Source organism: Ogataea parapolymorpha, chromosome VII (assembly GCF_000187245.1).
Source record: "Ogataea parapolymorpha DL-1 chromosome VII, whole genome shotgun sequence".
NCBI lineage: Eukaryota > Fungi > Ascomycota > Pichiomycetes > Pichiales > Pichiaceae > Ogataea > Ogataea parapolymorpha.
In genome coordinates, this window is record NC_027860.1 from 596,656 (window position 1) to 622,440 (window position 25,785).

General features: G+C 42.6%; 12 protein-coding genes across 12 annotated transcripts; 6 read left to right on the top strand and 6 right to left on the bottom strand.

Moving 5' to 3' along the window:
* Positions 1-73: 73 nt before the first annotated feature.
* HPODL_02708 (putative GTPase involved in 60S ribosomal subunit biogenesis) lies at positions 74-2,146 on the top strand (the record flags this gene model as incomplete). The annotated part of the gene is made up of 1 exon (XM_014077025.1): positions 74-2,146. The coding sequence occupies one exon, from the start codon at positions 74-76 to the stop codon at positions 2,144-2,146; it is 2,073 nt and encodes a 690-aa protein (XP_013932500.1).
* A 46-nt stretch (positions 2,147-2,192) lies between these two features.
* HPODL_02709 (uncharacterized protein) lies at positions 2,193-2,891 on the bottom strand (the record flags this gene model as incomplete). Its single annotated transcript, XM_014077026.1, has 1 exon — positions 2,193-2,891. One exon carries the CDS (start codon positions 2,889-2,891, stop codon positions 2,193-2,195), a length of 699 nt encoding a protein of 232 aa, XP_013932501.1.
* Positions 2,892-4,221: 1,330 nt separating this feature from the next.
* Positions 4,222-5,397, bottom strand: HPODL_02710 (Protein kinase gsk3; the record flags this gene model as incomplete). Its single annotated transcript, XM_014077027.1, has 1 exon — positions 4,222-5,397. One exon carries the CDS (start codon positions 5,395-5,397, stop codon positions 4,222-4,224), a length of 1,176 nt encoding a protein of 391 aa, XP_013932502.1.
* Positions 5,398-6,008: 611 nt separating this feature from the next.
* Positions 6,009-6,392, top strand: HPODL_02711 (ribonucleoprotein-associated protein; the record flags this gene model as incomplete). Its single annotated transcript, XM_014077028.1, has 1 exon — positions 6,009-6,392. One exon carries the CDS (start codon positions 6,009-6,011, stop codon positions 6,390-6,392), a length of 384 nt encoding a protein of 127 aa, XP_013932503.1.
* Positions 6,393-6,498: 106 nt separating this feature from the next.
* On the bottom strand, positions 6,499-8,943 carry HPODL_02712 (putative FAD transporter; the record flags this gene model as incomplete). The annotated part of the gene is made up of 1 exon (XM_014077029.1): positions 6,499-8,943. One exon carries the CDS (start codon positions 8,941-8,943, stop codon positions 6,499-6,501), a length of 2,445 nt encoding a protein of 814 aa, XP_013932504.1.
* Positions 8,944-9,506: 563 nt separating this feature from the next.
* On the bottom strand, positions 9,507-11,519 carry HPODL_02713 (Acetyl-coenzyme A synthetase 1; the record flags this gene model as incomplete). Its single annotated transcript, XM_014077030.1, has 1 exon — positions 9,507-11,519. The coding sequence occupies one exon, from the start codon at positions 11,517-11,519 to the stop codon at positions 9,507-9,509; it is 2,013 nt and encodes a 670-aa protein (XP_013932505.1).
* A 720-nt stretch (positions 11,520-12,239) lies between these two features.
* Positions 12,240-14,465, top strand: HPODL_02714 (Flavin carrier protein 2; the record flags this gene model as incomplete). Its single annotated transcript, XM_014077031.1, has 1 exon — positions 12,240-14,465. One exon carries the CDS (start codon positions 12,240-12,242, stop codon positions 14,463-14,465), a length of 2,226 nt encoding a protein of 741 aa, XP_013932506.1.
* A 39-nt stretch (positions 14,466-14,504) lies between these two features.
* HPODL_02715 (Dienelactone hydrolase family protein) lies at positions 14,505-15,281 on the bottom strand (the record flags this gene model as incomplete). The annotated part of the gene is made up of 2 exons (XM_014077032.1): positions 14,505-15,193; positions 15,239-15,281. 2 exons carry the CDS (start codon positions 15,279-15,281, stop codon positions 14,505-14,507), a joined length of 732 nt encoding a protein of 243 aa, XP_013932507.1.
* A 133-nt stretch (positions 15,282-15,414) lies between these two features.
* On the top strand, positions 15,415-18,297 carry HPODL_02716 (DNA repair protein REV1; the record flags this gene model as incomplete). The annotated part of the gene is made up of 1 exon (XM_014077033.1): positions 15,415-18,297. The coding sequence occupies one exon, from the start codon at positions 15,415-15,417 to the stop codon at positions 18,295-18,297; it is 2,883 nt and encodes a 960-aa protein (XP_013932508.1).
* Positions 18,298-19,282: 985 nt separating this feature from the next.
* Positions 19,283-22,420, top strand: HPODL_02718 (Transcription initiation factor TFIID, subunit TAF1; the record flags this gene model as incomplete). The annotated part of the gene is made up of 1 exon (XM_014077034.1): positions 19,283-22,420. The coding sequence occupies one exon, from the start codon at positions 19,283-19,285 to the stop codon at positions 22,418-22,420; it is 3,138 nt and encodes a 1,045-aa protein (XP_013932509.1).
* A 162-nt stretch (positions 22,421-22,582) lies between these two features.
* Positions 22,583-24,091, bottom strand: HPODL_02719 (uncharacterized protein; the record flags this gene model as incomplete). Its single annotated transcript, XM_014077035.1, has 1 exon — positions 22,583-24,091. One exon carries the CDS (start codon positions 24,089-24,091, stop codon positions 22,583-22,585), a length of 1,509 nt encoding a protein of 502 aa, XP_013932510.1.
* A 1,019-nt stretch (positions 24,092-25,110) lies between these two features.
* HPODL_02720 (uncharacterized protein) lies at positions 25,111-25,755 on the top strand (the record flags this gene model as incomplete). The annotated part of the gene is made up of 1 exon (XM_014077036.1): positions 25,111-25,755. One exon carries the CDS (start codon positions 25,111-25,113, stop codon positions 25,753-25,755), a length of 645 nt encoding a protein of 214 aa, XP_013932511.1.
* Between the last annotated feature and the right edge of the window lie 30 nt (positions 25,756-25,785).

Genomic DNA, 25,785 nt, shown 5'->3' on the forward strand with positions numbered 1-25,785 from the left:
AAATTTTTTTTAATTTTTTTATGGCAAAGCAGCTGCTACCTTTGACTGTTATTAAGAATCAAATTGTTCTGCGATGCCACCGAAGACGGAACCAAGAAAATGGAAGCCTCCCAAGGGCCCAAAAAATACACCTCACAAAAACAAGAATACCATTGGTTTGGGAAGAAGCATCAAGAATTTCAAAAACCAGGAAAATAAAGTGTACTATCTGCCTGACGGAGAAATGCGGTTCACCACAGACAAACATGAAGATGACTGGGTCAAACTACGTTCGGTCACACAAGAAAATGCTCTTGATGAATTCTTGAATACAGCAGCTTTGGCAGACAAAGACTTTTCTGCTGAGAGATCTACAGGAATCAAAATTGTAAGTGTCAATAATCAGACTGTGGATAGTGGCAACTACAATCCTTATTTGCTTACTACCGAGGAAGAAATTAAAAAGTTTCATGTTCAAAGAGAGCATATTTCCGAGTTGCGGGTGCCGAGACGTCCTAGATGGGATAAATCGATGACCAAGCATGAGCTCGAAAGATTGGAAAGCGAAGCTTTTCTTGAGTGGCGGCGTAACCTTGCCCTGTTGCAGCAAAATCATGATCTATTGCTTACGCCATTCGAGAGAAATATCTTGGTTTGGAAACAACTGTGGAGAGTGGTAGAAAGGTCCGATTTGGTTGTTCAGATCGTGGATGCAAGAAATCCCCTGCTTTTCCGTTCTGAAGACCTGGAAAATTACGTTAAGGAAACTAATCCTTTAAAACGAAATTTGTTGTTGGTCAACAAAGCTGATCTACTAACTTATGGCCAAAGGTTGGAGTGGGCTCGTTATTTCAAAGCACATAATATCAAGTACACATTTTTCAGTGCATACCTCGCAAACGAGGATCTTCAGAGAGAAAAGGAAAAACTTGAGCAACGACAAATAGAAATAGAGCAGGAAATTGAGGTTCGCGATAATGTGCTTTCTGAAGAATTGGATTCGGACCTGTCCGGTGAATCCGATTTGGATGACGAAGAAAAACAAGAAATGGAGACACTCAAACAAGAATTGAAATCGATGGAGGAAAAATTACAAGGATACAGCTTACAAAACTCCACAGAGGCTGGAGATGAGGAAGATACAAACGAGATGACACGAATCATAACGGTACAGGAGTTGGAAGATCTGTGTCTCAGAGTTGCTCCGGAACCATTGACTGAGCCGCCTGAAGGTCAACCTAGACGCCTTCAAATTGGGTTAGTTGGGTACCCTAACGTAGGTAAGTCGTCGACTATCAATGCTTTGGTAGGCTCTAAACGAGTGTCGGTGTCTTCGACCCCCGGGAAAACAAAGCATTTCCAAACGATTTTGCTTTCTGACAAAGTAATCCTATGTGATTGTCCAGGTTTAGTTTTCCCTAACTTTGCATACACCAATGCAGATCTGGTTTGCAATGGTATACTTCCTATAGATCAACTTCGTGAGTACACAGGGCCTATGCAGCTGGTTGCCAAACGAATTCCGAAGTATTTCCTAGAAGCTGTTTACGGTATCACCATTGACACCCTACCTATTGAGGAGGGAGGAACGGGAATACCAAATGCTCATGAGGTCCTGAATGCTTTTGCCAGAGCGAGGGGATTCATGACGCAAGGATATGGTTCAGCTGATGAAAGTCGCGCAGCAAGATATATTCTTAAAGATTATGCCTCAGGGAAGCTCTTATTTGTTGAGCCTCCCCCAAATGAAGATGGTTCGAGAAAGGACGATGAAAGTTCACGAAAATTCAATGAAGGCTTATACACTGTTTACAATTTACCCGAGCAAAGAAGACAACAAATCCTGAATGCCATGAAAGATAAGAACATTGATTTCCAAGATTTTAATTTGGCCACAGATTTGCACAAATTAACGTTCTCTTCACACCTCTCTGCTAATGATGCAATAACTGGAAACAAGCATGCTCGTACTCATGGCGGTAAGCAAGCTGCTTTGGTCAGCTCTGCTGCCGAACTCGACAATGAATTTTTCAAAATGAATGAGGTGAAAGGAAGTTTTCAGTCACCATTTCACACCAAGGACGGAAGTCTCAGAGGTGATAAGAAACACAACAAGGCTAACAAAAAAAAGGCTAAGAAACTTCGAAAAGCGACAGTCGCTGCGTAACATCGTCTCTATCAATACTTAGAAAATTATTCTACAGAGAAGTAATTTATTGAAATGCATTGTCGCCCAGCTTTTCTTCGATAATATCAATCTCGTGTTGCAAATCCTCCAAATTAGCTTCGAGCGATATGAGATCATCGAATTTTTTTCGTTTTTTATAGTCGTTGTACAGGTTTTGCACCATGAACTTTTGCTCATTTAGTACCATCAATTTTTCTCTGTATTCCCTGATTTCTTTCTTCAGCAACCTAGGTCTGTAATTGTTGGCGCCGGTTTGCTGTTCGAGTTCACTTTGCTCTTTTTTCAATTTCTCTTGTTGTGCTCTGCGCAACCCCGGAAGATTGTCTTGTAAAAACATCACAATATGAAGTTTCAAGGCTTTGTATAGCTTCAGTTCATCAGGCTTGACCGACACCGATCCTGGCTTTGATTGATTTTGCTCCAGGACGTATTCCAAAGAATTTATTTTATTGGACACGAGCTTTCCAATCTTCTCCATGCGTCCCAATAAATCAATATTTTTTAGCTCAACTGCCTTATCCGAAGACTGTATACTCTTTTCAAATTTGTCTTCTAGAGCCTTTACCTGTCTATAGTATTGCAATAGTTCAGCTTGTGTGTCAGAGTACGCATTTCTGAAGTACAGCCTTTTGTTAAACAACTTTTGTTTGCAATTCAAACACATGCGAATTGACCAATATGAGTCTTGAAGCTTTTCCAGCTTGACTTCTTGATCGATATTCATAATGTCAACAACTATATTTGCGGGTACGTCCATAGAGCAGCCTCGAAAAAAGTCTCCACAAACAACTTGTCCACAAATCCTGCAATGATGTTTGCGATTCCAAAAATTGAATTCTGTTTTGCAAATGTTGCAATTGTCAACCCCGGCATCATCCACCCAATCAGCGAGATTACGTTCGATTGATCGCAAAGACCGTGCTGGAATGTTGCTTTTCTCAATATCTTTCAGAACACCCACTAATTTGATGCATCTATTTTCTAAAGCCACGGTCTGTAACTTCACAGAATTGAGCTTTTTCGAACGAATGTTTTTCAGGTTTGAAGTTTTATCTGTGAAAAAAGCGCAGTTCTCCGTCTTCGCCAAGTCCCATCCTGCCTTGTAGCTGAAGAAACATTCTTGACAGCACCGACTCCAATAACCATTTAAGGGATCTGATTGTAGACTAGAGTCAAGCTTAATGTGAAATCTAGAATGATAACCGCAAAACAGTCGTCCACACCTTCGACAGTTCACCATACCATTTCTTCCATTCAGCCTTTTAGTGCACGAGCTATAGCAGCATATATCAGACCCAGAAGGCTTTTGCCAATGATTTCGTGTTATAACTGAGGAGTTTTCAAAAGCTAATTTTTGTGTCTCATCCTCACTGGTACCGTCAATGAGAGAAGAATCCTGCGTAGCAGCACGCAACTGCTTAGGAGAATTTTGGTATAAGGATTTTCCTACAACATCATCAGCTTTTGTTGCCAGTGTTCTTTTGAACCATTGTTTAAAATCCAATTCGATCTGTAGATTTGTTTCTGAAGAGCCAAATGAGGAAACTGCATGCTCATCGTCAAGATGTCTATTCAACTGATTAAGCGTAACCATAGAATCTGTGCAAATGGGACACATCAGGATATCACGGTCAGCCAAAGACGAAGAATGTAAAGAGGATTGAGAAGAGGACAAGGACGGCGTGTTTGGCTCATCCATAGAAGCGTCCAAAATCAGCCCTGTATCGGGAGCACCTAAAATTCGTCTTTTAGACATTTCACGCTGTTATGAAAACAGACTTGATATCATCCTTCACGAATTCGGGGACAGAGATTATTTTCGATCGAATTTTAGTTTTTTTTATTTTAAAATGCAGGCAAAATAATAAAATAAGAGGTCTTGACAGGCGGCACAAAGCGCTTGGTCCCAGTCAATGTCCTTTACAACCAGTGTATTTAATTTGGCATTTAATACAATCAATCATCAAGAAGTGAACAAATAAGTAAGTGATGGCAAATAACAGTCGTAATCATTCAGCTTTATTATAGTTTGAGCGCGTTCAAAGACGAGACATTTAGTTAATGGCTGGGTCCAAGAGCTCTTCAGCCGAATATGGCACAAAAGAGTCGAGATCAAAATCTAGCTGATCCCTTTTCCATGCAGGTACCAAAGCGTCAATCAAAGCAGGATTGACACTCAGTTCTCTCTTTGAGAAGTCAAAAAGATCAGGAATTAACAGCTCACGATCCAGTTTGTAGTTCCTGAAATTGGGGAATTTGATTTCTGGTTGTGCTCTGAACTCGTCAAAAAATTTGCAGGTCAGCGCTTCAGCAGCTCCAATTCTCAAAACTGGAGAGTAATTCAACACCAATTGCAACAACTCTAAACATTCCGGTTCCACGTTTTTGAATATTTTCTGTAATGGTATAGGTTTTATCGATGGGAATTTATGGTCCATGTAGTTAGGATTCATGGATTTAATCTCATCCTTAGTGGGGGTGCCTAGAATTTTGATAATTTCGACAAGCTGATCAATTCCGGACTCTCCTGGAAACAATGGCTGTCCCAAAATAAGTTCCGCTATCACACAGCCTGCAGACCATAAGTCAATTTTGGTGGTGTAATTCCGGGCTCCAAAAATAAGCTCTGGGGCTCTATAATATCTGGAACAGATATAGGAAACGTTGGGTTCTGCAGGATTCAAGACCTTCGCTGAACCAAAGTCACACAATTTAAGTATTCCGTTGAGTGGGTCAATTAACAAATTTTGAGGTTTGATATCCCTATGACAAATTCCTAATGAGTGGATGTATAACAAAGAGCGGAAAAGTTGGTAAGAGTATAATTTCACCTCAAGCATTGGCATGGTCCTTTGTCTGGAAGTATACCAGTGACATGATTTGTACAACGTCTCCGGAATGTACTCCAGGATCAAATGAAGGTATTGCTCGTCTTTATCATTGGTCTTGTAGAAAAAGGAAAGCAACTTGACGATATTCTTGTGATTTATGAGCCTCATTATTTCAAGTTCTCTGTTTTTGTAACGTTTATCTTGCAGAACTCGCTTGATTGCTGCCTTACTGTTGTCATGTAATAGTGTTATCTGGTAAACGTAACCAAAAGATCCGTGTCCCACCATAGATTTTTGAGCATATTCGATATTTGACAAGGCCCCCGTATGTCCATCTCTCACCTCTACAGCGATCACCTGCTGTCCAGCGGTTTTGTTAGAAGGATTTAAGTCGTTCATTGTACTACAAACGATGTCTCATCCACCTAAGATTTTCCCAAAGTCACTAATCTGTAGATTAAGGGCTTTCCGCGACAACAAACAAATTGTACAAGCGTCGAATTTAAAAACAAAAAAGTGTTCGTTTTAACAAAATCGTACCGAATTATTATTTCTGAGAAAAAAATGGGGAAAATCCGAATTTGTATCCTGGAAAAAGAAATACACCTCACACCACGAAAGAGAGCAACGTACTCAAAGGTAATGGATAACCAGTGTAATTGCGTAAGCTGGGGAGGCTGAGAAGCTGGAATCCCTCATTTACTTCTCCCACCAGCTCATTAGAAGGCTTTCAATTGGTATGCTGAACAGTAAATTAAGACATGAACTTTATAGATTCTTCACGATGACATAAGCAACATTCTTCCCGCTGAATAATTTCTTTATGGAGAAGAAAGTGGGGATAATAAGATAGCTGCAAAAATCCTTGCCGGGTAACCATGACCGAAAATGAGTTTTAGCTGTGCAGAGATGCTTTAAAATAAAATTTTCAAACTAGAATTTTTAGGACTTACCAATTTTTCATAAAGGCGAGCTTATCACGACCACGTTGCAAGGAACCTTTATATAACATGTCTACTACTCCAAACCCCAAAGCATTTCCATTAGCTGATTCTGGTCTCACTCAACAAATTCTTGATGTGGTACAACAAGCTCAAAATCTCAGACAGCTGAAGAAGGGAGCTAACGAGACAACCAAGACTTTGAACAGAGGTATTTCGGAATTTATCATCATGGCCGCAGATACTGAGCCTATTGAGATTCTGTTGCATTTGCCACTTCTTTGCGAGGATAAGAATGTTCCATACGTTTTTGTTCCCTCAAAAACTGCTCTTGGTAGGGCCTGCGGTGTTTCTAGACCAGTCATTGCTGCTTCGATTACAACCAATGATGCTTCTGCTATCAAAAACCAAATCTATGCCATCAAGGATAAGATTGAAACCTTGTTAATCTGAGTCTTTAATAGATCTATTTTTTTACTGAAATATTAATTTTCAATTATAAAATGAAAACAAGTAAGTTGGTATTGTACACGGTATCGACAACAAAGACCCTGCAATGTCATAAGTATGAATATTTAGAACTCTTTTGATTCCCTTCAACATAGTTTTCAGTAGAATCAAACGGTTGAGTCAAAACATCATTACCGGAATCAGAACCGATGTCTGACATACTTTTGAAACTTTCATCACGCATGAATGTCGAAACGGGAGTTTGGAAGCCTTGATTTTCCGACTGCATCATCGGAGTATTTGATTCCGATCTAGCATGTGTTGGAATTTGCTGATCCACAGTGGATTTTGGTAATGGATGATCAAAAACTTCTGGCAATTCTGTATTTTGATCACTAGTTTTCTGAGATTTGTTGCGACGAAGGAGGGACTTACCACCAGTGAGCTTGTGCATAAGTTTAGCACCGAACGAAGCTTCTTCTTCCTGTGTGAGTTCTAGTGGCTTGTCTAGATCACTCTGCGACTTCCTGTCAGAAGACTGACCCATGTCAGAGGAATCCACCATGGCCTTTAGCTTGTACATTTCGTTAGCCCAATTCTCTTGATGATCTTTAGCCACCTGTCCAAGCTCAAACAGCTCCTGTGCACCATCAGGAACATCATCACTAATCTGCTTCTTTTGGAAAGATGTTCTGTCATCTTTAGCTGGAGAGAATCGAGCATCTGGATTTTTGGAGAAGATCGCGATGCATGAATAGACAATAATCAAAACCAGGAGCAAAAATGAGAAAACTGCGTTCAGCACGAAAAAAATCAATCCCATGATTGATCCAACAGCACTTGGTTGACCAAACAACTCTGAAAAGAACAAGAAAAAGAACGAGTTAATGGTGTTAACAACGCTCATCAGAATGTTGACGATATTGGTGGCTTTGTCCAGAAATGGCCTCACTTTAATCAAAGCGATGGTATAGGCCAAATCTAACAAAAACACAACAAGAGCTTGTGTTTTACCAGACTTCTGAGCAAGGGAAACAAATAATGCTTTCACAAAAAGGTAGGTCAAAAACACAGCACCCCAGTAAAACTTTTTCGCGTCGAACATTGTGTAGAAGAACCCATACCTGTTGAGAACATCCGGATTTCCATAGAGAATGGCAGCAGCATTATTGTGAGTTTCAACAGAGACAGCTCCAAACATTAATGTTCTGTAACAGACCCACCCCATGATTCCCAAGCATAAAAGCAAAAAGATGACGGCAAGGACGACCACTGCGGCCGAGTCGACAACGGTGAATTCCCATAAGGATAGAATGACAAGTTGAGGAAATCCGATATAGATATATCTTTGCAAAATACCTTTCAAAATAACCTTCCAGTTTCTGCTCAGATCAATGGTTCTGGACCAGCCTCTTTTCCTTCCAAATGACATTATTGTTTTCCCAATCATAAACAATCCAATCAGTACATATAGGAATAGAACAAAAAATGTGAATCCCGTGCAAACAATAGAAGTGGGCTCGATGTTTGCCTTGTAACCAACTCTTTCCACGCCTCTCAATATCTTTAGGTACTGATCACCTTGCAGATTGTACAGATCGTTTGATCTCGCTTCCAAATCCTGGTAGTAGTCCGTTGGGCTTGGTGCCAATGAAGGCATAAAATAGGACACAAGCGAATAAAATGGAATGAGCTTGGTTGCAATTTTCTTACTTTCGTTCAGGGATCTCTGGACAAGGACTGAAATTGAAGACGAAGTCAAATATTGCGTGGGAGTTCCACCCGTTGCCTGAACATACCATCTGAATATTTGCTGCATAAAGGTCACTCTGATCAAGCCCATCGACCATGCGATGTTTTCTGCCCATGCACTGACAATTGGTGGAACCTCTTGAACGTGCAACATGCAAAGGATGACTGTGCTTTGAAAAAAGGAGAACAAAGACACAGCATTTGCAGAGATAATGGAAGCAGAAGCAGAGTTTCCGAAAACTGATAGAACTGCTGAGACAAGGAGGCCGATTCCGGATATAATAGCGGTAGCCCATTTGGCACCCACGTGAGCGACGGTCTTCTTATTCGAGAAGCTAGCTTGGATACATCCAACTTGGGTATCATTACTGTCGAGAATAATCACCCTGACAAGAGCGTCGATATCAGGAAATGTGTAGGCAATTTTCGGAACCATATTGGTGAAATCACTGGAAAGATATTGAATCGAGTTAACTTCCAACGAACCGGGATACATTGGGCAAAATTGTTTCCATCCAATAGAGCAAAAATCGACATTCTTTTCAACGACCTCGATGCCGTAGGCATACGCCATAACCTTGGCATAGACTTGACCAGATATTTCGGAGGTTAAGGATATATCGTACTTCACAGATCCTCCGTCATCATCTGCGGTGAAAACCACATTGAAATAAGTTGGCTCTATTTGTGAGTTTTCCATACATGTGACCAGAGAATTTGCAAAAAGCTCACGTTTACCCTCGGCTAACAGAGGGAATGTAAGCCAAAATCCTAAAAGTAGGGCTTTTTCAATAAACAACATACTGATCAAGAAATAATACCTTGTTATTTCAAGGAATGATAGTTGCTGAAATGCGTAGAAAAGTTGGTGGACTAGTTGGTAAGTGCAGCAGTTAATGGAAATATAATGAATCTATAGTCGCAAGTAAAGATCGTTCCTTTGTCTAAATCAGGTTCCGTGTGTTTATTTGCTGAGATAAGAACCAACTTAGAAAATTGTGCGATATCCCACTGAGTCAGGAGTATATAATGAAGCAATAAAAAGATTCGTGGTACCCACTTCTTTCAAATAAACTCGAGAAGTGAAAGATCAAGAGCGAAAACAAGCTATTGATTCAAATAGCCAGGGTACAGAATTTTTGGCTTATTGAAAAAACTTATGTGGCTAGTGAAAACGACAAGAATTATAGAACACGCTTAGGCGACGCAAGCGCGTTTTTTTTTATTTAGATGCCTATCGTGGCGCAGTACCATGATCAAGCATATATAATTTAAGTAGCCAAGAAGCATGACCTAGATCAAACATTTTACAGCATACAACAAAGACAGCTATGAGATAAATATAACGTTGATGAACTTACCGGCTTATTTTGCCTTGACAACTTCAATAAGATGTGAAACAACTTGTGGATTGCTTAAGGTAGAAGTGTCTCCGAGTTGATCTTCCTCACCGGACAGGATTTTCCTCAGGATTCTTCTCATAATCTTGCCTGACCTTGTTTTCGGTAGGTCATTAACCAGGAGAATTAATTTTGGAGCCGCAAATGGACCAATTTCCTTTCTCACTGTTAAGATGAGTTCCTTCTTAATTGCCGATGGATCCTCGATGGATCTGTTCTTTAGAGAGACAAAAGCAGCAACCGCGGATCCGGTTAGTTCGTCCGGGAACCCGACCACCGCAGATTCTGCAACCATTGAATGCTCAATTAAAGCAGCCTCAATTTCTGCAGTAGACAGTCTGTGACCAGACACATTAACGACATCGTCAACACGACCTAAAATCCAGTAGAAGCCGTCTTTGTCTCTGGCTGCTCCGTCGCCTGAGAAGTAATACCCATGGTAAGGACGTAAATAAGTATCCAAAAATCGGCTATAGTCCCTCCAGATGGTTCTTGCCATCGATGGCCAGGATGACCTGATTGCTAGCACACCCTCAACCTCGTTTCCTTCAAGCTCCTTTCCACTCACAGGATCTATGATCGCTGGATCAATTCCGAAGAATGGGAGCGAAGCAGATCCTGGCTTGGTTGGCGTGACCCCGGCTAAAGGAGTAATCAAGTGAGAGCCAGATTCGGTCTGCCAATAAGTGTCACAAATGTGGGCCTTGCCACGTCCTATGTGCGCATTATACCACTCCCAAACATCTTTTGCAATTGGCTCTCCAACAGAGCCTAAAACTCTCAAGGATTGGAGTGAGTAAGGCTCAATGTAGGATTCACCAGCCCTTTTGAGGAGTCTCAAAGCAGTGGGAGCGACATAGAACTGGGTAACTTTGTACTTGTCGACAATCTCCCAGTACCTTGAATAGTTTGGGTAAGCTGGGGTACCCTCAAACACAACCGTGGTAGCACCATTCAAGAGAGGACCGTAAACGACATAGCTGTGACCTGTAATCCATCCAACATCACCAGCTGTAAATAATATGTCTTCTGGGTGGACATCAAACACATACTTAGTGGTAAGCAGTGCGCCAAGAAGATAGCCGGCCGTCGAGTGCTGGATGCCTTTAGGCTTGCCAGTAGAGCCTGAAGTATAGAGAAGAAATAGAGTGTCCTCTGCAGAGACTGGGGTAGCAGGGTAATATGATGGGTATTTCTTAACTTCTTCGTGCCACCATAGATCCCTTCCTTCAGTCCAAGGGATGTGGGAATTACCCGTACGCTTGTAAACAAGAACGTTCGTCACTTGGGGACAAGCGAGAAGGGCATCGTCAACTATTTTTTTCGTTTCAATAATTTTTCCCCCTCTCTTGGACTCGTCGGTAGTTATGACGACTTTGGAGTTTGCGTCATTAATTCTGTCTCTAAGGGATCCAGAACTGAAACCAGCAAAGACAACAGAATGAATAGCCCCAATTCTAACGATAGCCATCAAAGTAACGATCGCTTCAGGAATCATGGGCAAATACACAGCCACAGTATCCCCTTTCTTGACACCTAGGTTCAGCAGCACCTGAGAAACCTTACAGACTTGTTTCAGTAGCTCGCCGTAAGTAATAATTTCTCCTTGATCAGGCTCATCTGCTTCATAGATGATAGCAGGCTTGTCTGGGTTTTTGATGGCCCACCGGTCAACGCAATTGTAACAGGCATTCAGTTCTCCGTCGACAAACCATGCCGATGGTTCTCCATTGTTGTCTTTCAAAAACGGAGCATTGGGAACCTTCGGAACAGTGAAGGGTTTAAACCAGGACAGATGTTGTTCAGCCATTCCACCGAAGAAAGAGCCGGGGTCACGAATCGATTCTTCATACATTTTTTTGTATTCATCCAACGAGCTCAAATATGGCTTCGATGGATGTCTCTCCAAGAATCCTGCTGGAGGCTCAAGAGCTCTTTCTCTCATCAAGTGTTCGTTTTCTAAATGCTTTTCCGGCATTTTGTTAAAATCAGTCAGAGAATTGTAAAATGCTATTCGTTATATATATAATCCAAGATATTGAAGTGGGAAACACAATGCTGCAGAATCTGACCCCGTATGCTAACATAGAAAATGCCCTTTTTGCGAACCCTGTCACCGTCCACGCGAAATTTGCACCCTCCCCCGAAAAGGAGGGGACACTGAGGGGAAGAAAAATACCAAATGTGTTACTAAAATGTCCCCGCAATTGCAGTGATTAGGCACAATTTGCCTAATTGAGGGGACGCGGCTGGAGGGAGTTTTGGGACGCTGGTCCGAGTGCAAGCCCGTTTTCCCACTTATCTACAGCAATTGTGGGGTTTGCGCACATCTATGAAAAACATCCTTACATTCAAGTTTTTGATGAATTTCCTGATTACGTAATAAGAGACAAAATTTCAAGGCACAGTTAAATTGTATTCGGTACATCGTGTTTACAGTTGTAATTTTTGAGGCAGCATATTTTTAGAAACACCGAATAACCCTGGATCAGAAAATATTGTCTTTGATCTTAAAATTAAAATAGTGTTCCTGCGCTGGTATCATTATTTTAGCTTGCTGAAGTCAAGTCGCTGATTACATAAAGGACTCACAGCTGCTGAGTGCTCGCTTCCGTGCTCATCAAAAAACTCATCTTTATTGCTTCTCAAGGTGCTTCATAGCCTCGTTTGTGCCGAGTAGGCAAATTTATTAAATACCATGAAACTCACTCCTTACTTCACCTTCTCAATATGGTTTCTCATCCAAGGCCTTATAGTTGAGGCCGGAAACAATGATATGAAAAAAAAGTACATTAAATCGTCATCGTTGCTGACATGTATGGAAAATTCAGAATTCAGTTCCAGCTATTTTGATGTCACCTTTTATCCTGACAACAGCACCGTTGTGATTGACATCGATGGAAATTCCCTTATTAGTGGTTACGTTACCGCAGACTTGTCGCTTGTTGTTTACGGTTTGAACGTCTACTCTACCACGGTTGACTTATGTTCTTTGGACTACGCAACACTGTGTCCGATATCCTCAGGAAGACTTAGTATCAGTGGATACAGTTACAAAATTACAAGTGACATGATCAACAAGATTCCGAGTATTGCTTACACCATTCCGGACTTGGACGCTTACGTCAAAGTTGTGGCGTACTCCACTAACGACACTTCCAAGGCCTCACCGTTGGCATGTGTGAAGGCCGTTTTGAGTAACGGAAAAACCGTGCAAACCAGATACGCCGGATGGCCCATAGCTATCATTTCTGGGTTTGGTCTGGTTGTGTCCTCATTTGTTTCGATTCTTGGACACTCCGCTACGGCTGCACACATTGCTTCTAATGCAGCTTCTTTATTCATTTACTTCCAAAACCTTGCTATCATGTCCATGATGGGTGTGGCTTTAGTGCCCCCTATCGCTGCCTCTTGGGCTCAAAACTTCATGTGGTCTTTGGGTATCATAAAAGTTAAATTCATGCAAAGCATTATCTTCTGGTATGTGCAAGCAACTGGTGGAAGTGTTACATCGATTTTGCGCAGCAAATCAGTTATTTCGATCTCTGTCCAGAAAATGCTCAAACAACTCAAACTTGTCAAGCGACTGAGTGTTGAAAGCTCGGATTCCATGGCCGACGTCTTGGACGACTCTGACCTTTACACGACAGACGAATCGGACGTGGGTTCCAAGACGCTGATTTTGAGGGGAGTTCAAAGAGTGGCATATTTGTCAGGAATTGAAATATCGAACTTCTTCATGACTGGTGTGATCTTTTTCCTTTTTGTTGGATTCGTGTTACTTGTTCTTACATCTCTGTTTAAGGGAGTTTGCGAACTCATGGCAAGGACCGGCGTTATCAAGGGCAACAAGCTGATAGGTTTCAGAAAGAATTACAGATCAGTCATCAAGGGATGTCTGTACCGACTTTACAACATCACGTTCCCAGCATTGACATTGCTGTGTATTTGGGAGTTCACTAGAGTTGATTCTGCTGGCTGCGTCGTTTTTGCTGTCGCAATCTTAGCCATATCCTTGATTTTGATGGTATATGCAGCTGTTATGATATTGATATCTGGCTCAAGATCTACAAGAAAGTTCAAAAATCCGGCGTATTTGCTGTTCGGAGACGAAAAGATTCTGCACAAATTTGGATTTTTGTACGCTCAGTACAAGGCTAACAATTATTACTGGGTTACCGTCCATCTAGTTTATCTGTTTGTGAGGGCTTTATTCATTGCGGTTTTACAGAACCATGGGAAAGCCGTTGCTGTCATCGTCTTTGCGATGGAGCTTTTCTACTGCATTGGCTTGATAGTCAAGAGGCCATTTATGGACAAAAGAACCAATATTTTCAACATTTTCATTGCCGTGATCAACGTGGTCAATTCTATTTTCTACCTGTTCTTTTCGAACATTTTCAAACAACCGGCTGCCGTTTCCTCTGTCGCTGCTGTTGTTTATTTCATTTTGAATGCTATTTTCGCTGCAATTCTTCTGATTTTCACAATTGTCACATGCACATTGGCTCTCATTAGGAAGAATCCAGATACTAGGTATGAGCCTATCAAGGATGACAGGCTTGCTTTCATACCAAATGAAAGAGGCGAAGGAGGCAAAGTCGAATATGAGTTGGCTGCCCTTGGAGCCACAGCCATGAGAGGCCATGATAGAAACTCGTACCTTATTGAGAACCAATCAGGGAGCAACGCGGGGCTAGCACCAAGCCCAGAGCAGAAAATGAGCGACAGCACCAGTGGTAGCAGCGTGAATCCATTTTCGAACGCAAATGAAGACGAACATAGCAGAAACTCTTTTATATTTAAAGCGGCCGCTAACAACTCTGCCCACTCCTCTATGGCCCAAACGAAAAACGAAGGAGGCAACTTCAACATGGATGCTGGGCAAGGTTATACCAACTATCGCCGAAGGGATCTTCTTTAGATATTTTTTTTGTAACTATATAAAAATCAGATTAGCTAGCTAATTCTTGACGTACTCTGGCTCTAGAGATTTGAACCAGTACGATTGGTCCAAAACAGACTTCTCCACAGCATATTTGACAACAGGGTCAGAAAGATCACCTCTGATACTGAAGCCGTGAGAAGTACCACTGTAAATATCAATCTGATGTCTAATATTATTCTTGCGCAAAATCTCGGCAGCCTTGTTTCTCATTTCATCGGAAAACAGCTCGTCTCTTTCTGCCAGACTGAGGAGCAAAGGCCTTGCGAGATTTTCTAGGTCAGACTCCTCAGTAAAGCTAGGGTGAGCCATGGCACAGACGTTTGGAATACTGTCCTTGGTTGCATTTTGGAAAACTAGCTTAGCACCATAACAGTAGCCAATGGTACACAGGTAGGCTGGGTCATATGTTTTTTTCACGTACTCCAGAAAGGCTTTGGCAATTGGACCCGTCTGAACAGGAGAGTGTCTACCTAGCCACTCACCTAGGTTAGTTTGGTTAGGAACAACTGGATCCTCATCAAAAAGGTCTGGAATCAGGACTTGGTAACCCAGATTATCTGCAAACTTGTCGGCAATCAAATCAACATTGTTGGTCTTGTAGCCATAAATGTCGGTAAAGATTACCAGGATTCTCTTGGTGTCGTTTCCAGATTTGTAGACACTGAAGTCACCTAATTTCACGAACTCTCCCTTCGTTTCACCCTCTAGAAGTGTTAGTTAATGGCAATAGGACTAATTGAGAAACTTACCATGAAATGAGGTTTTAAGACAGCACGGACTCAACCCAGACATTTTGACAAGCTAATTATAAAGCAAACGCACAAAAAACAAATTTCCGAATTTGCATCCCTGGCCGTTGATTTATATGAATTGCGGAATTGATCCGCTCCAGAATTTTCTTTAACTCCGGGAATCGCACGGAGCTATGGATTCGTCAGCAGTGACAGAATGGGGGTCGGTTGGTGATTCTGAGATAGATCTGCTGCTTAAAGAACACGAAAATAGGCAGAACTCGGGGCTGAATGCCAATACAGAGAATAAAGTCCAGATCGCCTCTTCTCAGCCAGAATCAGTGGATGCAACTCAACAAGACGTGAAGCTCGAGTCTGCGTCACAAGACTGGGGGTCTATGGACGACTCGGAGTTTATTTCATTTGTGAACAAACTTAGTCAAAACTACGGGCTCCATCAGCCGGTTATTACTTCCCAGACTTCGTCTGATCAAGCGACAAACGCGGAGAAGGACGAGAACGTTGATGGCGACAAAAATGAGGACAAACCTGGTGATCTGTTTATCAATGAAATAAACTCTTTAGACCCAGAGGAAGTTGATCCAGGAAGTCAGGAATTAGAATTTGGCGATTACGAAAGGTATTTTCGTCACAAAACTTTAAAGCAGCAGCAACAAGACCAAGAATACGTTGAGTTCACGAAAAAAGCACGGAATTTGGATTACCCTCCTATTTTTCAAAACTGTGTTATATACGTGAACGGGAAGACGGACCCTGACATACAGCAGTTGCACAAACTTATAATTCTTCACGGTGGAAAGTTCATTCACATGCTTGGGGCAAAAGGTAATGCTACTCACATAATAGCTGAAAACCTGACACCACAGAAGAAATTGGAGTTTAGGAACTATAAGGTGGTGACTCCAAAATGGATAGTCGACAGTGTGGAAGCTGAAAAGCTGCAGCCGTGGGGAGACTATATGCTTATTCACAACGACTACGGTCAACGCAGACTGGATTTCAAGATCGAGACCACCAAGGAGCAGGATGATACGGAGATTTCTCAATTATCGCAAGTGACAGAGCCAGATGATAACCTACATAAAAGAGAAGATCTTGACATGCCTGACCATATGAATTGCAAGCATCCGAATTTCTTGCCGAATTTTTTTGCAAATTCCAGGCTGCACCATTTGAGTTCATGGAAAGCAGATCTGAAGTCACGTTTCTTGCAGCGCGCTATTGGCACACTTCAAAGCCGCGGCCATAATTCCCGACCAGCAGACAAGAACGTCATTTTGCATGTCGATTTCGATTGTTTCTTTGCAACCGTTTCCGCCTTGACTTGCAACCCCCCAATAGATATTAACGAGGTCCCCGTTTGCGTCACTCATGGAGGAAACACCTCAGACATTGCATCTTGTAACTATGTTGCCCGAAAATATGGCTGCAAGAACGGTATGTGGTTGCGTTCTGCGAGAAGGCTGTGTCCAAACCTCGTATGTCTCGACTACAATTTTGATGAGTATGAACGGATTTCCAACATTTTCTATGAAATTCTGCTTTCTTACGACATTGATTCGGTTTTGCCGGTTTCGGTAGACGAGGCTCTAGTTGACATATCGAGTATGAGTGCTTCACAGCATCCACTGGAGATAATGAAAGATATCAAGAAGAAAGTCTACAACGCTACCAAATGCTCTGTGAGTTGTGGTAGTGGATCTAATGTTTTGCTAGCCAAACTAGCTCTCAGGAGAGCTAAACCGGATGGCACATTTTACGTCGAAGAAGGTCATGTCACCGACTTTTTAGATACTATCAAATTCTCTGAATTGCCGGGTATAGGACCTCAAATTTGCTCAAAGCTGGAAAATGAGATGCAAAAAACTGTATTGGTGGTAAAGGACATTCGCGAAATACCCAAGGATAAACTGATTTCTATATTTGGGCCCAAGACTGGTGCCACGATCTACAACTATGCTCGAGGATTAGATGATACTTGCATTGATATTCTCAAAAACCCAGAAGCTTTTCAAAGAAAATCGATCTCAATTGACGTCAATTGGGGAATCAGGTTTGACAAAGACGTGGAGGTGGAGAAATTTCTCAGCGATCTAGCAAAGGAATTGAGTAAGAGACTGGCAAATGCTAAAATGGTGGGCTCCTCGGTCACCCTAAAATTGGCTACTCGACACCCTGACGCTCCTATTGATCCACCGAAATACCTCGGAATGGGTGAATGCGAGTTTGTGTCTAAGACTTCAAGACTTGGACATTTTACGCGTGAAGCTGGCATTTTGGGAAACGAGTTACGTTATCTATACCGAATGCTTAATGTTGCGGTGAAGGAGTTGCGAGGAATCTCAATTTCAATGAATAGACTGTCTTTCGAGACCAAGAAAAACGTCCATGGGCTGGATGCCGATCAAAGGTTGCTGCCTCTTAATCCGACTGCCAAAAATTCCGAAACGATTCCTGCTGCAAAATCACTGCGTGCTGAGAGCACTCCCAAAAGGAAAGCCAATACGAAGGAATACAGAATCCCAGAAAATGAAATCAACTGGGAAGTTTTCAATGAGCTACCAACCGAAATACAGAACGAACTGAGACATGAGCTGGGAAGAAGACATTTGTCAATCACCGGTTCCTTATACCGCTCTCCAAAGAAAGGGAAGAAAGATTTTTTTAATGACGTTAAATCCCCAACCAAGAGAAAGCTTGTCATGGACAAGATTCTGGTTGATACAAATTATGTGGAAGCCAAATCACGACTCTCCTTTCAGAAAATACCCATCACCCGATTTCAGGAAGTTTTGGACAAACTGAAATTGTGGTTCGACTACACGATACGAAGCGATGGTCCTCACGAGATGGATCTTAATTTATTTAATGAGTTTATGTTTAACTTGTTCGAGATTGGAGAAATGACAAAATACGATTCCATTGTGCGCCTGTTCGAAGAAAAACTCATTTTCTCCAAATCTCATCCGGCATACGAACAGTGGAAACGCGTTACCACTGAACTACGAACAATGCTTAATGAAGTTAAGTATGATGATTTAGAATTTAATTACTAGCTCTTCACAATCAATTCCGGAGCCCTAGTAGCCCATTCGGTCCAGGAACCATCGTAAACGGCCATTTTTGCCGCATCAAAACCAGCAAAGATCAATCCACATCTGACAACGCAGGCTGTAACTCCAGAGCCACACATAACAATAATAGGTTTCGACTGGTCAAGCCCTGCGGCCCTAGCGCGTTCCAAAATTTCGCTGGCGGATTTAAATTTCTTATCAGGGGTCAAAAAATCTGTGAAAGGAATATTGATTGCATTTTTGATGTGTCCCGACGATAAGCCTGGTCGGATTTCTGGAGCTTCGCCTTTGAACCTTGGACCAGATCTTGCATCGACAACGTTGTAGTCCTTTCCTATCTTGTCTGACAAGACAAGCTCCTTCAGCTCCTCGAATAAAATTACCTTAGATTTATCAAACGTAGCCTTGTATTCTGATTCCGGCAATTGGGATGCAGAATCAATTGGTCGATCTGTGGAGATATCAGATTGGGCAAAGGTGTCAAGCAAGTGAATTTTTTCCAAATTGTGGCCAAAAACCTCAAACATCCACGAGGCTCTGCACGAGCTATAAACGTCACTCCTATCATAAATCAACAACGGAGAATCATTTCGGATGCCCAATTTGCTGACCTGGGACTCAAACTGCGATTGCGAAGGAAGCATGTGGGGGAAAGGGATTGAGTGGTCGCTGATGTCGTCGATATCGAAAAAAACCGTCTTGTTGGTGAGGCGATGCTTTGTGAACTCCCCAAATGCATTTCTGGGATCATTGGGGAAATACCAAGTGGAATCGATAGTGACTGTTGACGGATTGGATTTCAGAAATTGCCCAGCAGAATTGCCCGCGACGGTACTCAGCCTTCGGTAGTTGTGCTTGAAAAACAAGAATCTCTTCATTGGCAATATAAGACAAGTTATTTTTCAAAAATAAGCCTGAGGAAAAAAAAATACTAATTCATTTATAAACAAATCTTCGATGGATTGAAATGCCGCAAGCTGACGACGAAGATTTTGACACAGCTCTGACCGGCCAGATTGGTCTTGGGAATCTGGACAACCTGTTCGACGGTTCTACCGAACACGCTGCGGACGCTGTTGATTTCGAGGACGAGGATGAGCTGGCCGAAGAAGAGGAAGAGTTGTCTAAAGAGGGGGCAGAAGAAGAGCCGGAGGAGGAAGAAGAACCAGACGAAGATGATGATTTTATGAAAGAGCTCCAGGAGGAGGCGATGGAGGGCGTTGAGGACGATGATGGAGAGAATCATGGAGGGACAATATTTGACAACAATGTGGCAAACATTGGACTAACAGATCTCGATTATGAACACACGCAAGGTCTAGACGAACATGATGGGATGGGTTTTGCACACGGATCAGAAGATGAATACGACGCCGAGACCAGAAGGGCCTTATCTGAGAAAAAACGTCTTGAGGCGAGACAAAAATTGCTGAGGTTGTATTATCCAACGTTCAAACGCGGCAAACCAATACGAATGCAAACCCTTTTTCCGATCATTCCGTTGCGATACAGTTACCAAGTTCCTCCGCCAATCAAGCGTCCATTGCTACCCACAAAGCTGACTTTTGAATTCCAAACAGACACCAGAAAAGCATTCAAGAACGCCACAAAAATATCCACTGCACAAGAGTCCAAAACACAGCAACGAATAATCGAGATTTCCGAAACAGACCTACAGAGCGTACAAGTAGAGCCTGAGAAACACGAGGTGGCCAAACAATCAATACAAGATTTTGGCGAGGACATTGCAATTGCCACAGCTGACTGGGACGACGATCAGATCATTGAAGGGTACGAAATTGATATACCTGCCACCAAGCGACTCAAGCTTGATTGGGTGGATTCCGATGGGTGGGATGATGAAGAAGATGAGCTCATTTTTGAAGGATCACTGAATACGGAATTGTTGAACCTTAAGCTAGATCAGAACGATCCACATATGCTGTTCGCCAAGGAAAGAAGCGAAAAAGAAGAAGTAGCCGCTAGAAAAGCCATTCTGGCCAAGATTCCGTCCAACGAAAAGACTCTGGAATTGCGCTTCAAGATTTCCAACGACAAAGAATACGATCAACTAAGAAAGAGCTACCGGACCAAGGTGAGAGCCACAATCGGTAATATGAATATTGACCACTCGGTGCCCGCGCTTAAGTTGCAGTTTCCATATTATAAAGTCAGACTATCCGAGAAAGAGATGCGGTTCCCTCATAGACCGCAATTCACTGTTCGTCCGAACACAATCATGGTGTTTTCTAAGGTGAAAACCAGAAAGAAAAAGAGAGATAAAGGGAAGGAACCACGCGAGATATTTAGAGAGTCTTCTGATTTGACATTAGGAGACTCTGCAAATTTCTTCATGTTGGAGTACAGCGAGGAAAATCCTATCGTGCTTAATAATTTCGGTATGTGTTCTAAGCTGATCAACTACTACCGGAAACTCAATGATGACGACACAATGCGTCCTAAACTCCCTGTGGGAGAAACACACGTATTAGGCTTGCAAGATAGGTCTCCGTTCTGGAACTTTGGATACGTGGAACCAGGACATATCGTGCCGACACTGTACAACAGAATGATCAGAGCACCTATTTTCAAGCACGAACCACTAAGCACCGATTTCCTACTGATAAGAAGTTCAGGAGGAGGGTCTTCACAAAGATTTTTCCTTCGTCCAGTCAACTACGTCTTTACAGTTGGCCAGACGTTACCGGTGATGGAGGTTCCTGGACCTCACTCAAGAAAAGTGACGGCCACTTCCAAGAATAGACTCAAGATGGTTGTCTATCGTGTTTTGAATCGAAACGAGGAGCGCAGATTGCTGGTCAGAGATATCGCAGACCACTTCCCCGACCAAAACGACATGCAGAATCGTCAACGATTAAAAGAATTTATGGAATATCAGAGGAGTGGAAATGACCAAGGTTATTGGAAGGTCAAGCTTACAGATACCCTTCCCAATTACGAGGAAATTAGAAACATTGTTTCACCCGAGGACATTGCTTTGCTGGATGCCATGCAGGCCGGTAATCAAAGATTAGAGGACCTAGAGTCCTATAAACGAGAGAGGCTGGAGGAGGGGACTCCAAATGCTAGTCTCACCGTTCAATCTCCTGCTAATGAGGCAGGATCGAAAAAGGAACGCGATCTCATGGCAAACGATGGTCCTCTGTCCGTGCAGCTCGCACCGTGGAATATCACACGCAATTTTGTTGCTGCCACTCATGGCAAGGCCATGCTTCAGATTTACGGTGAGGGAGACCCTTCAGGAAGAGGAGAGGCATTCTCATTTTTGAGAACTTCCATGAAAGGAGGTTTCATCAAGAATGCGGCAAATCTGAGTGAAGAGATTGTTCTTCCTCCAAAGAACCCTGATAAAGAAGAGAAAAAGAGCAGTATCACGCACACATATAACGTGGCTATTCAGCAAAAAATATACGAGAAAGAAATTGCCAAGGTCTGGTTCAAACAATGGAAAGCTCTCAGCAAAACTAGAAATAGCGATAAACCTCGCCCAGTTGATCCAAGTGAGCTGGACGACACACGAAACTTGAACCTAGCAAATGAAACTCTTAACCGAGAAGTGGGAGGAACAGAAAAGCCACGGTATCTCAAAATTGTGAGAATGGTCAAGGACTCATACGGAATCTTGCAGAGGCGCGTGGAAATTGTCAAGGATCCGAAAGTGGTGGAACTGTATGTCAAAAGACGACAACGAAAGCTTCTGGAGGATCCAATGGAACTTGACACCGACAACATCGTCCTGACCAATGATGCAGAGGAAAATAAGAAAGTCAAAAAGAAGTTGGAGGAAGAGCTTGCTAAACTTCAAAGAATGCAAGAAAAGAGAAAGAAAAAGGGTCTCAATACTATCAATATCGATAGCGAGGGCCGCATTAGCGGCAAGGGTATCGGAAAAGGCAAGTCTACTAGCAGAAGATGCGCTACATGTGGTGCTTTGGGCCACATCAGAACCAACAAGACTTGTCCGTTGTATTATACTGTCCACAACAAATCGAATCCTAACTACATTCCTGGAACGGAAGGAGCTGTTGATTTGTTGCAGAATGAAAACGAAGCTACTCTGCAAAATGAAACGCAACCTATATAATTACAGTCTTGCGGATGTTTATAGTAATTAGAATGCTGTGCATTAAAGTGTAAACCTGGACGTTAAGTTCCAGTGCTACCTAATGGCTTGTGTTTGAAAAGCAAAACCTTGCACATGCCCAACCTGTATAATACCCACGTGAATCTCATTGTATCCCAGTAATCAATATGATAGCACTTGCTCGGTCATCTCGATAATCCGCAGCAAGGTGAGCTTTGTTCTTTCAATAAGAAAATAGCTCGAATTTATTAACAGCTTCCCTAAAGCATCCAAATCGGTCTTGATAAATTCCCAGCTCTCTATAGAGCCTTTTATGACGGAATCGCACAACGAGCTCACCGAAAATGTTATAGTATGTGGATTGAGCTTGCCTCTGCTGCATTCCGAGTGCATCACATCTTTGGAGTTTACAACAAAATGGTGAATTCGAGTGGAGCTTTCCAGTTTGTTGGTATCTGCATTGGAAGCCAGTTCTTTCCATATCATTAATACAGCAAGGCTCACCATTCCCACAGTCAATCCCAAGAATAGTCCGTGTCGGTGGAGCTTTGGATATGACTTCTTTTTCTCTGGGTCACCCGCCTCTTTGTGTATGGATCTGCTTCCTAGCTGCTTTGCTGAGTTATCAAGCAGAATTGAATTGACCTTATCCATGGAGAGATGCTGATTTGTCATGGAATAGTGCGCAATAGAAAGTTCGAGCACTTTGCTAAAGTCGCATCCAGACACTTGCAAATTCGTCAAAAATTCAATAAATGGCATCAAATCATCCGTAATCGACTGTAACTGGATTGGTTCGCAAATCATCAAGTTCTTCGGAAACGACTTTTTGAATAATGCTAAGTCAACATTGATCCCCGTTAGCAACGGTACGAACGGCTTGTCCACGACATCGGAAAGCAAATAGTTATCGTCCTTCACGACCACAATCATTATCGATGGATTTGAGTCAGTGAAGACAATTCGGTTAAGCGTTTTGCGGTACTTGCTTAGACGTGACAAGAGCACTTCTTTTTGATATCCGACAACCTGGATCCTTACTTTGCCATGGAAAACTAGCTCGTTTCCACTCAAGCCAGAAACAGAGACCCGCGGCATGACAAAGGAGGGCGCCGCCGTGGACAGCTCGATTGTATCCTGCTCCTCGTCCGAAGACTCGGAAAATGACTCTGAGTCGAAAACCAGTACTTGATGAGTTGGATTCTGCACGCTTGTATCCTCTAGATTGCGCTCTTCGTTATCGGAGCTAGAGAGAATTGAACCTATGTTTGGACTGTTGAGCTTGGCTGTACTGCACAATACCCTATTTGCGGGTGAAGCATTTGCATCAGCAAGCCCAAAGCTGGAGGGTATCGATTGCCATGACGTTATAGAAAAATCTTCGTTTCTATAGGAACTGTTGTAAGCATGGATTTCGGAGTTTAAATTAAGTGGCGTGGAAATTCGTTGTACAGGGCCATTTTCCAGAGCCGAGAGATCGAGTTCCAACTCCGGATTGTGAAGAGCCTGGAAGATTGACAAATGCGGCGACAGGATGCTCTCAGATTTCCTTATCACTCCACAAGACGAATTGGTGCCCTCAGAAGCAATTTCCCTGCTCACTCCTGGAGTTGACTCGTGTTGCTGCTTTTTGACCTTATTAAGCTTTTGTTTCTTTGATTGAAGTAGCATGGTGTTCGAAGATATCGGATCACCTGGAAGGAGGTCTGAATTCACTCACTTGGGATATACGCTGAATGGGGGTCGTGACTATGATAGTGAAGACGCTAGAGAGCCAATAATCTGTACTTGTTAATAACCGTAAGGCAACTAGAGCAAACTGATAGACTGCAAAAGTGCCTCAATGAAATGATGACAGATGTTCGGAGAACAAAGAAGAGAAGTTAACAATTACAAATCTTTAGGCTTCTTAGTGCTCTGCCAAAGAGGGATCGTGTACAGAGATATATTTATCCGATTTCGAAGCTACTAAATTATCCTTTAGGGGGGGACTCAGCCGAAAAAAACGATCTCCCAAAACAACTGCCCAACAACGCTCAACAATTGATCTAGCAGTCTCACCTGATTACTCCAACCGAGCTTTCGCCAGCAATGTTTCAAATTTTGCCACACATCTTTGCACCAGAACAACGTCAAAAAAAATATCTTATCTAAGGTAAAACCCCGCTTATTGGTAGCATCAACAAAATGGTCACGAAGTCCGTGAGCCAGTGTATTCTTATAAGAGACGTGCAGGACACGTTAATTCAATTTAGGCGATTACCTTCTTGAGCGATATGTAATGGGACTCGAAGCGCGTTTCATGGTGCAGAGATGTACATGCACGAGGGCGATTTCGCTTTGTTTACGATATGTTGCTGTTGCTTGATACGCCACATAGATAAGAAATTTGTGGCAGTGTTTTGAACACCAAAGGACTCATGAGACCCGCTGGCCATCACTGGAGGATACAAACCGTCCACTTCTATTCGCAAGAGTATGCGCGCTTACATCTGTCATTTTTGCCCCCCCAAAAATGACGCTAGAGAACATTTTTGGGTATCCGCTCGATGTGGCGAGTGCGTCAGATTTCCCCATATACAAGCAGCATGCTAGCCATTTTTTTGTTTTCCTTAATTATCTGCCCTGCTGACAAGCACAAGCCCTAGTCGGTTAGCTTGATCAAAACACACGCTCTTTGCCATTCAAATATGTTTATGTTCGACAAGCCCGTTGCTTCCGAAGCCGACACGTCCTTGGAACCGCAAGTGATTGATTTAAACACGTTCGAGTACCGTGACGTGTCTGCCCAAGCACCGACAGCCAGGAAGACTCGATTCTGGTTCTGGCCATTTGGCGGCAACAGAAGCGCCAAAGAATCAATTGCTGTGTCGGGTCCCGAAACTGTCGCCACCAAGGAAAAGCAACTCAAGAAAATCAGTGACTCAACCAACAAGGTGATTGCTATGAGAAAGGTGCATGACGACGGCGTTGAGTTGGAAGATGATTTCATTGATATTCAAGTTCGCAAGCTTTCGTATGCCGAGGTTGCCGCCCTCCAACTGAGGAAGGATAGAGAACCACCATCAGACTCTTCTAGAGACGCGTCTTTAGGTGTTCCCCGTATCGATCCTGTTGTCGACCAAGACTTGGAGCTAGAGAAGTCGATCACTGATGTTGAGTTTGCAGACAGCTATTCCAAGTCAAAGAAGTTCTCAATCGACGAGTTCAGCCGCACGGAATCCACTCTGGCAGAGGAGGATAAGATCCTTGAGGATTTCAACAAGAAACTTCCCAAAAGGTTTGCCAAAAATGGCAAATATATGAAGAAGAGAGACACCCCAGCAGCAAGATAGACAAACCGGTGTGTTTTGTGTCCTCTGCTT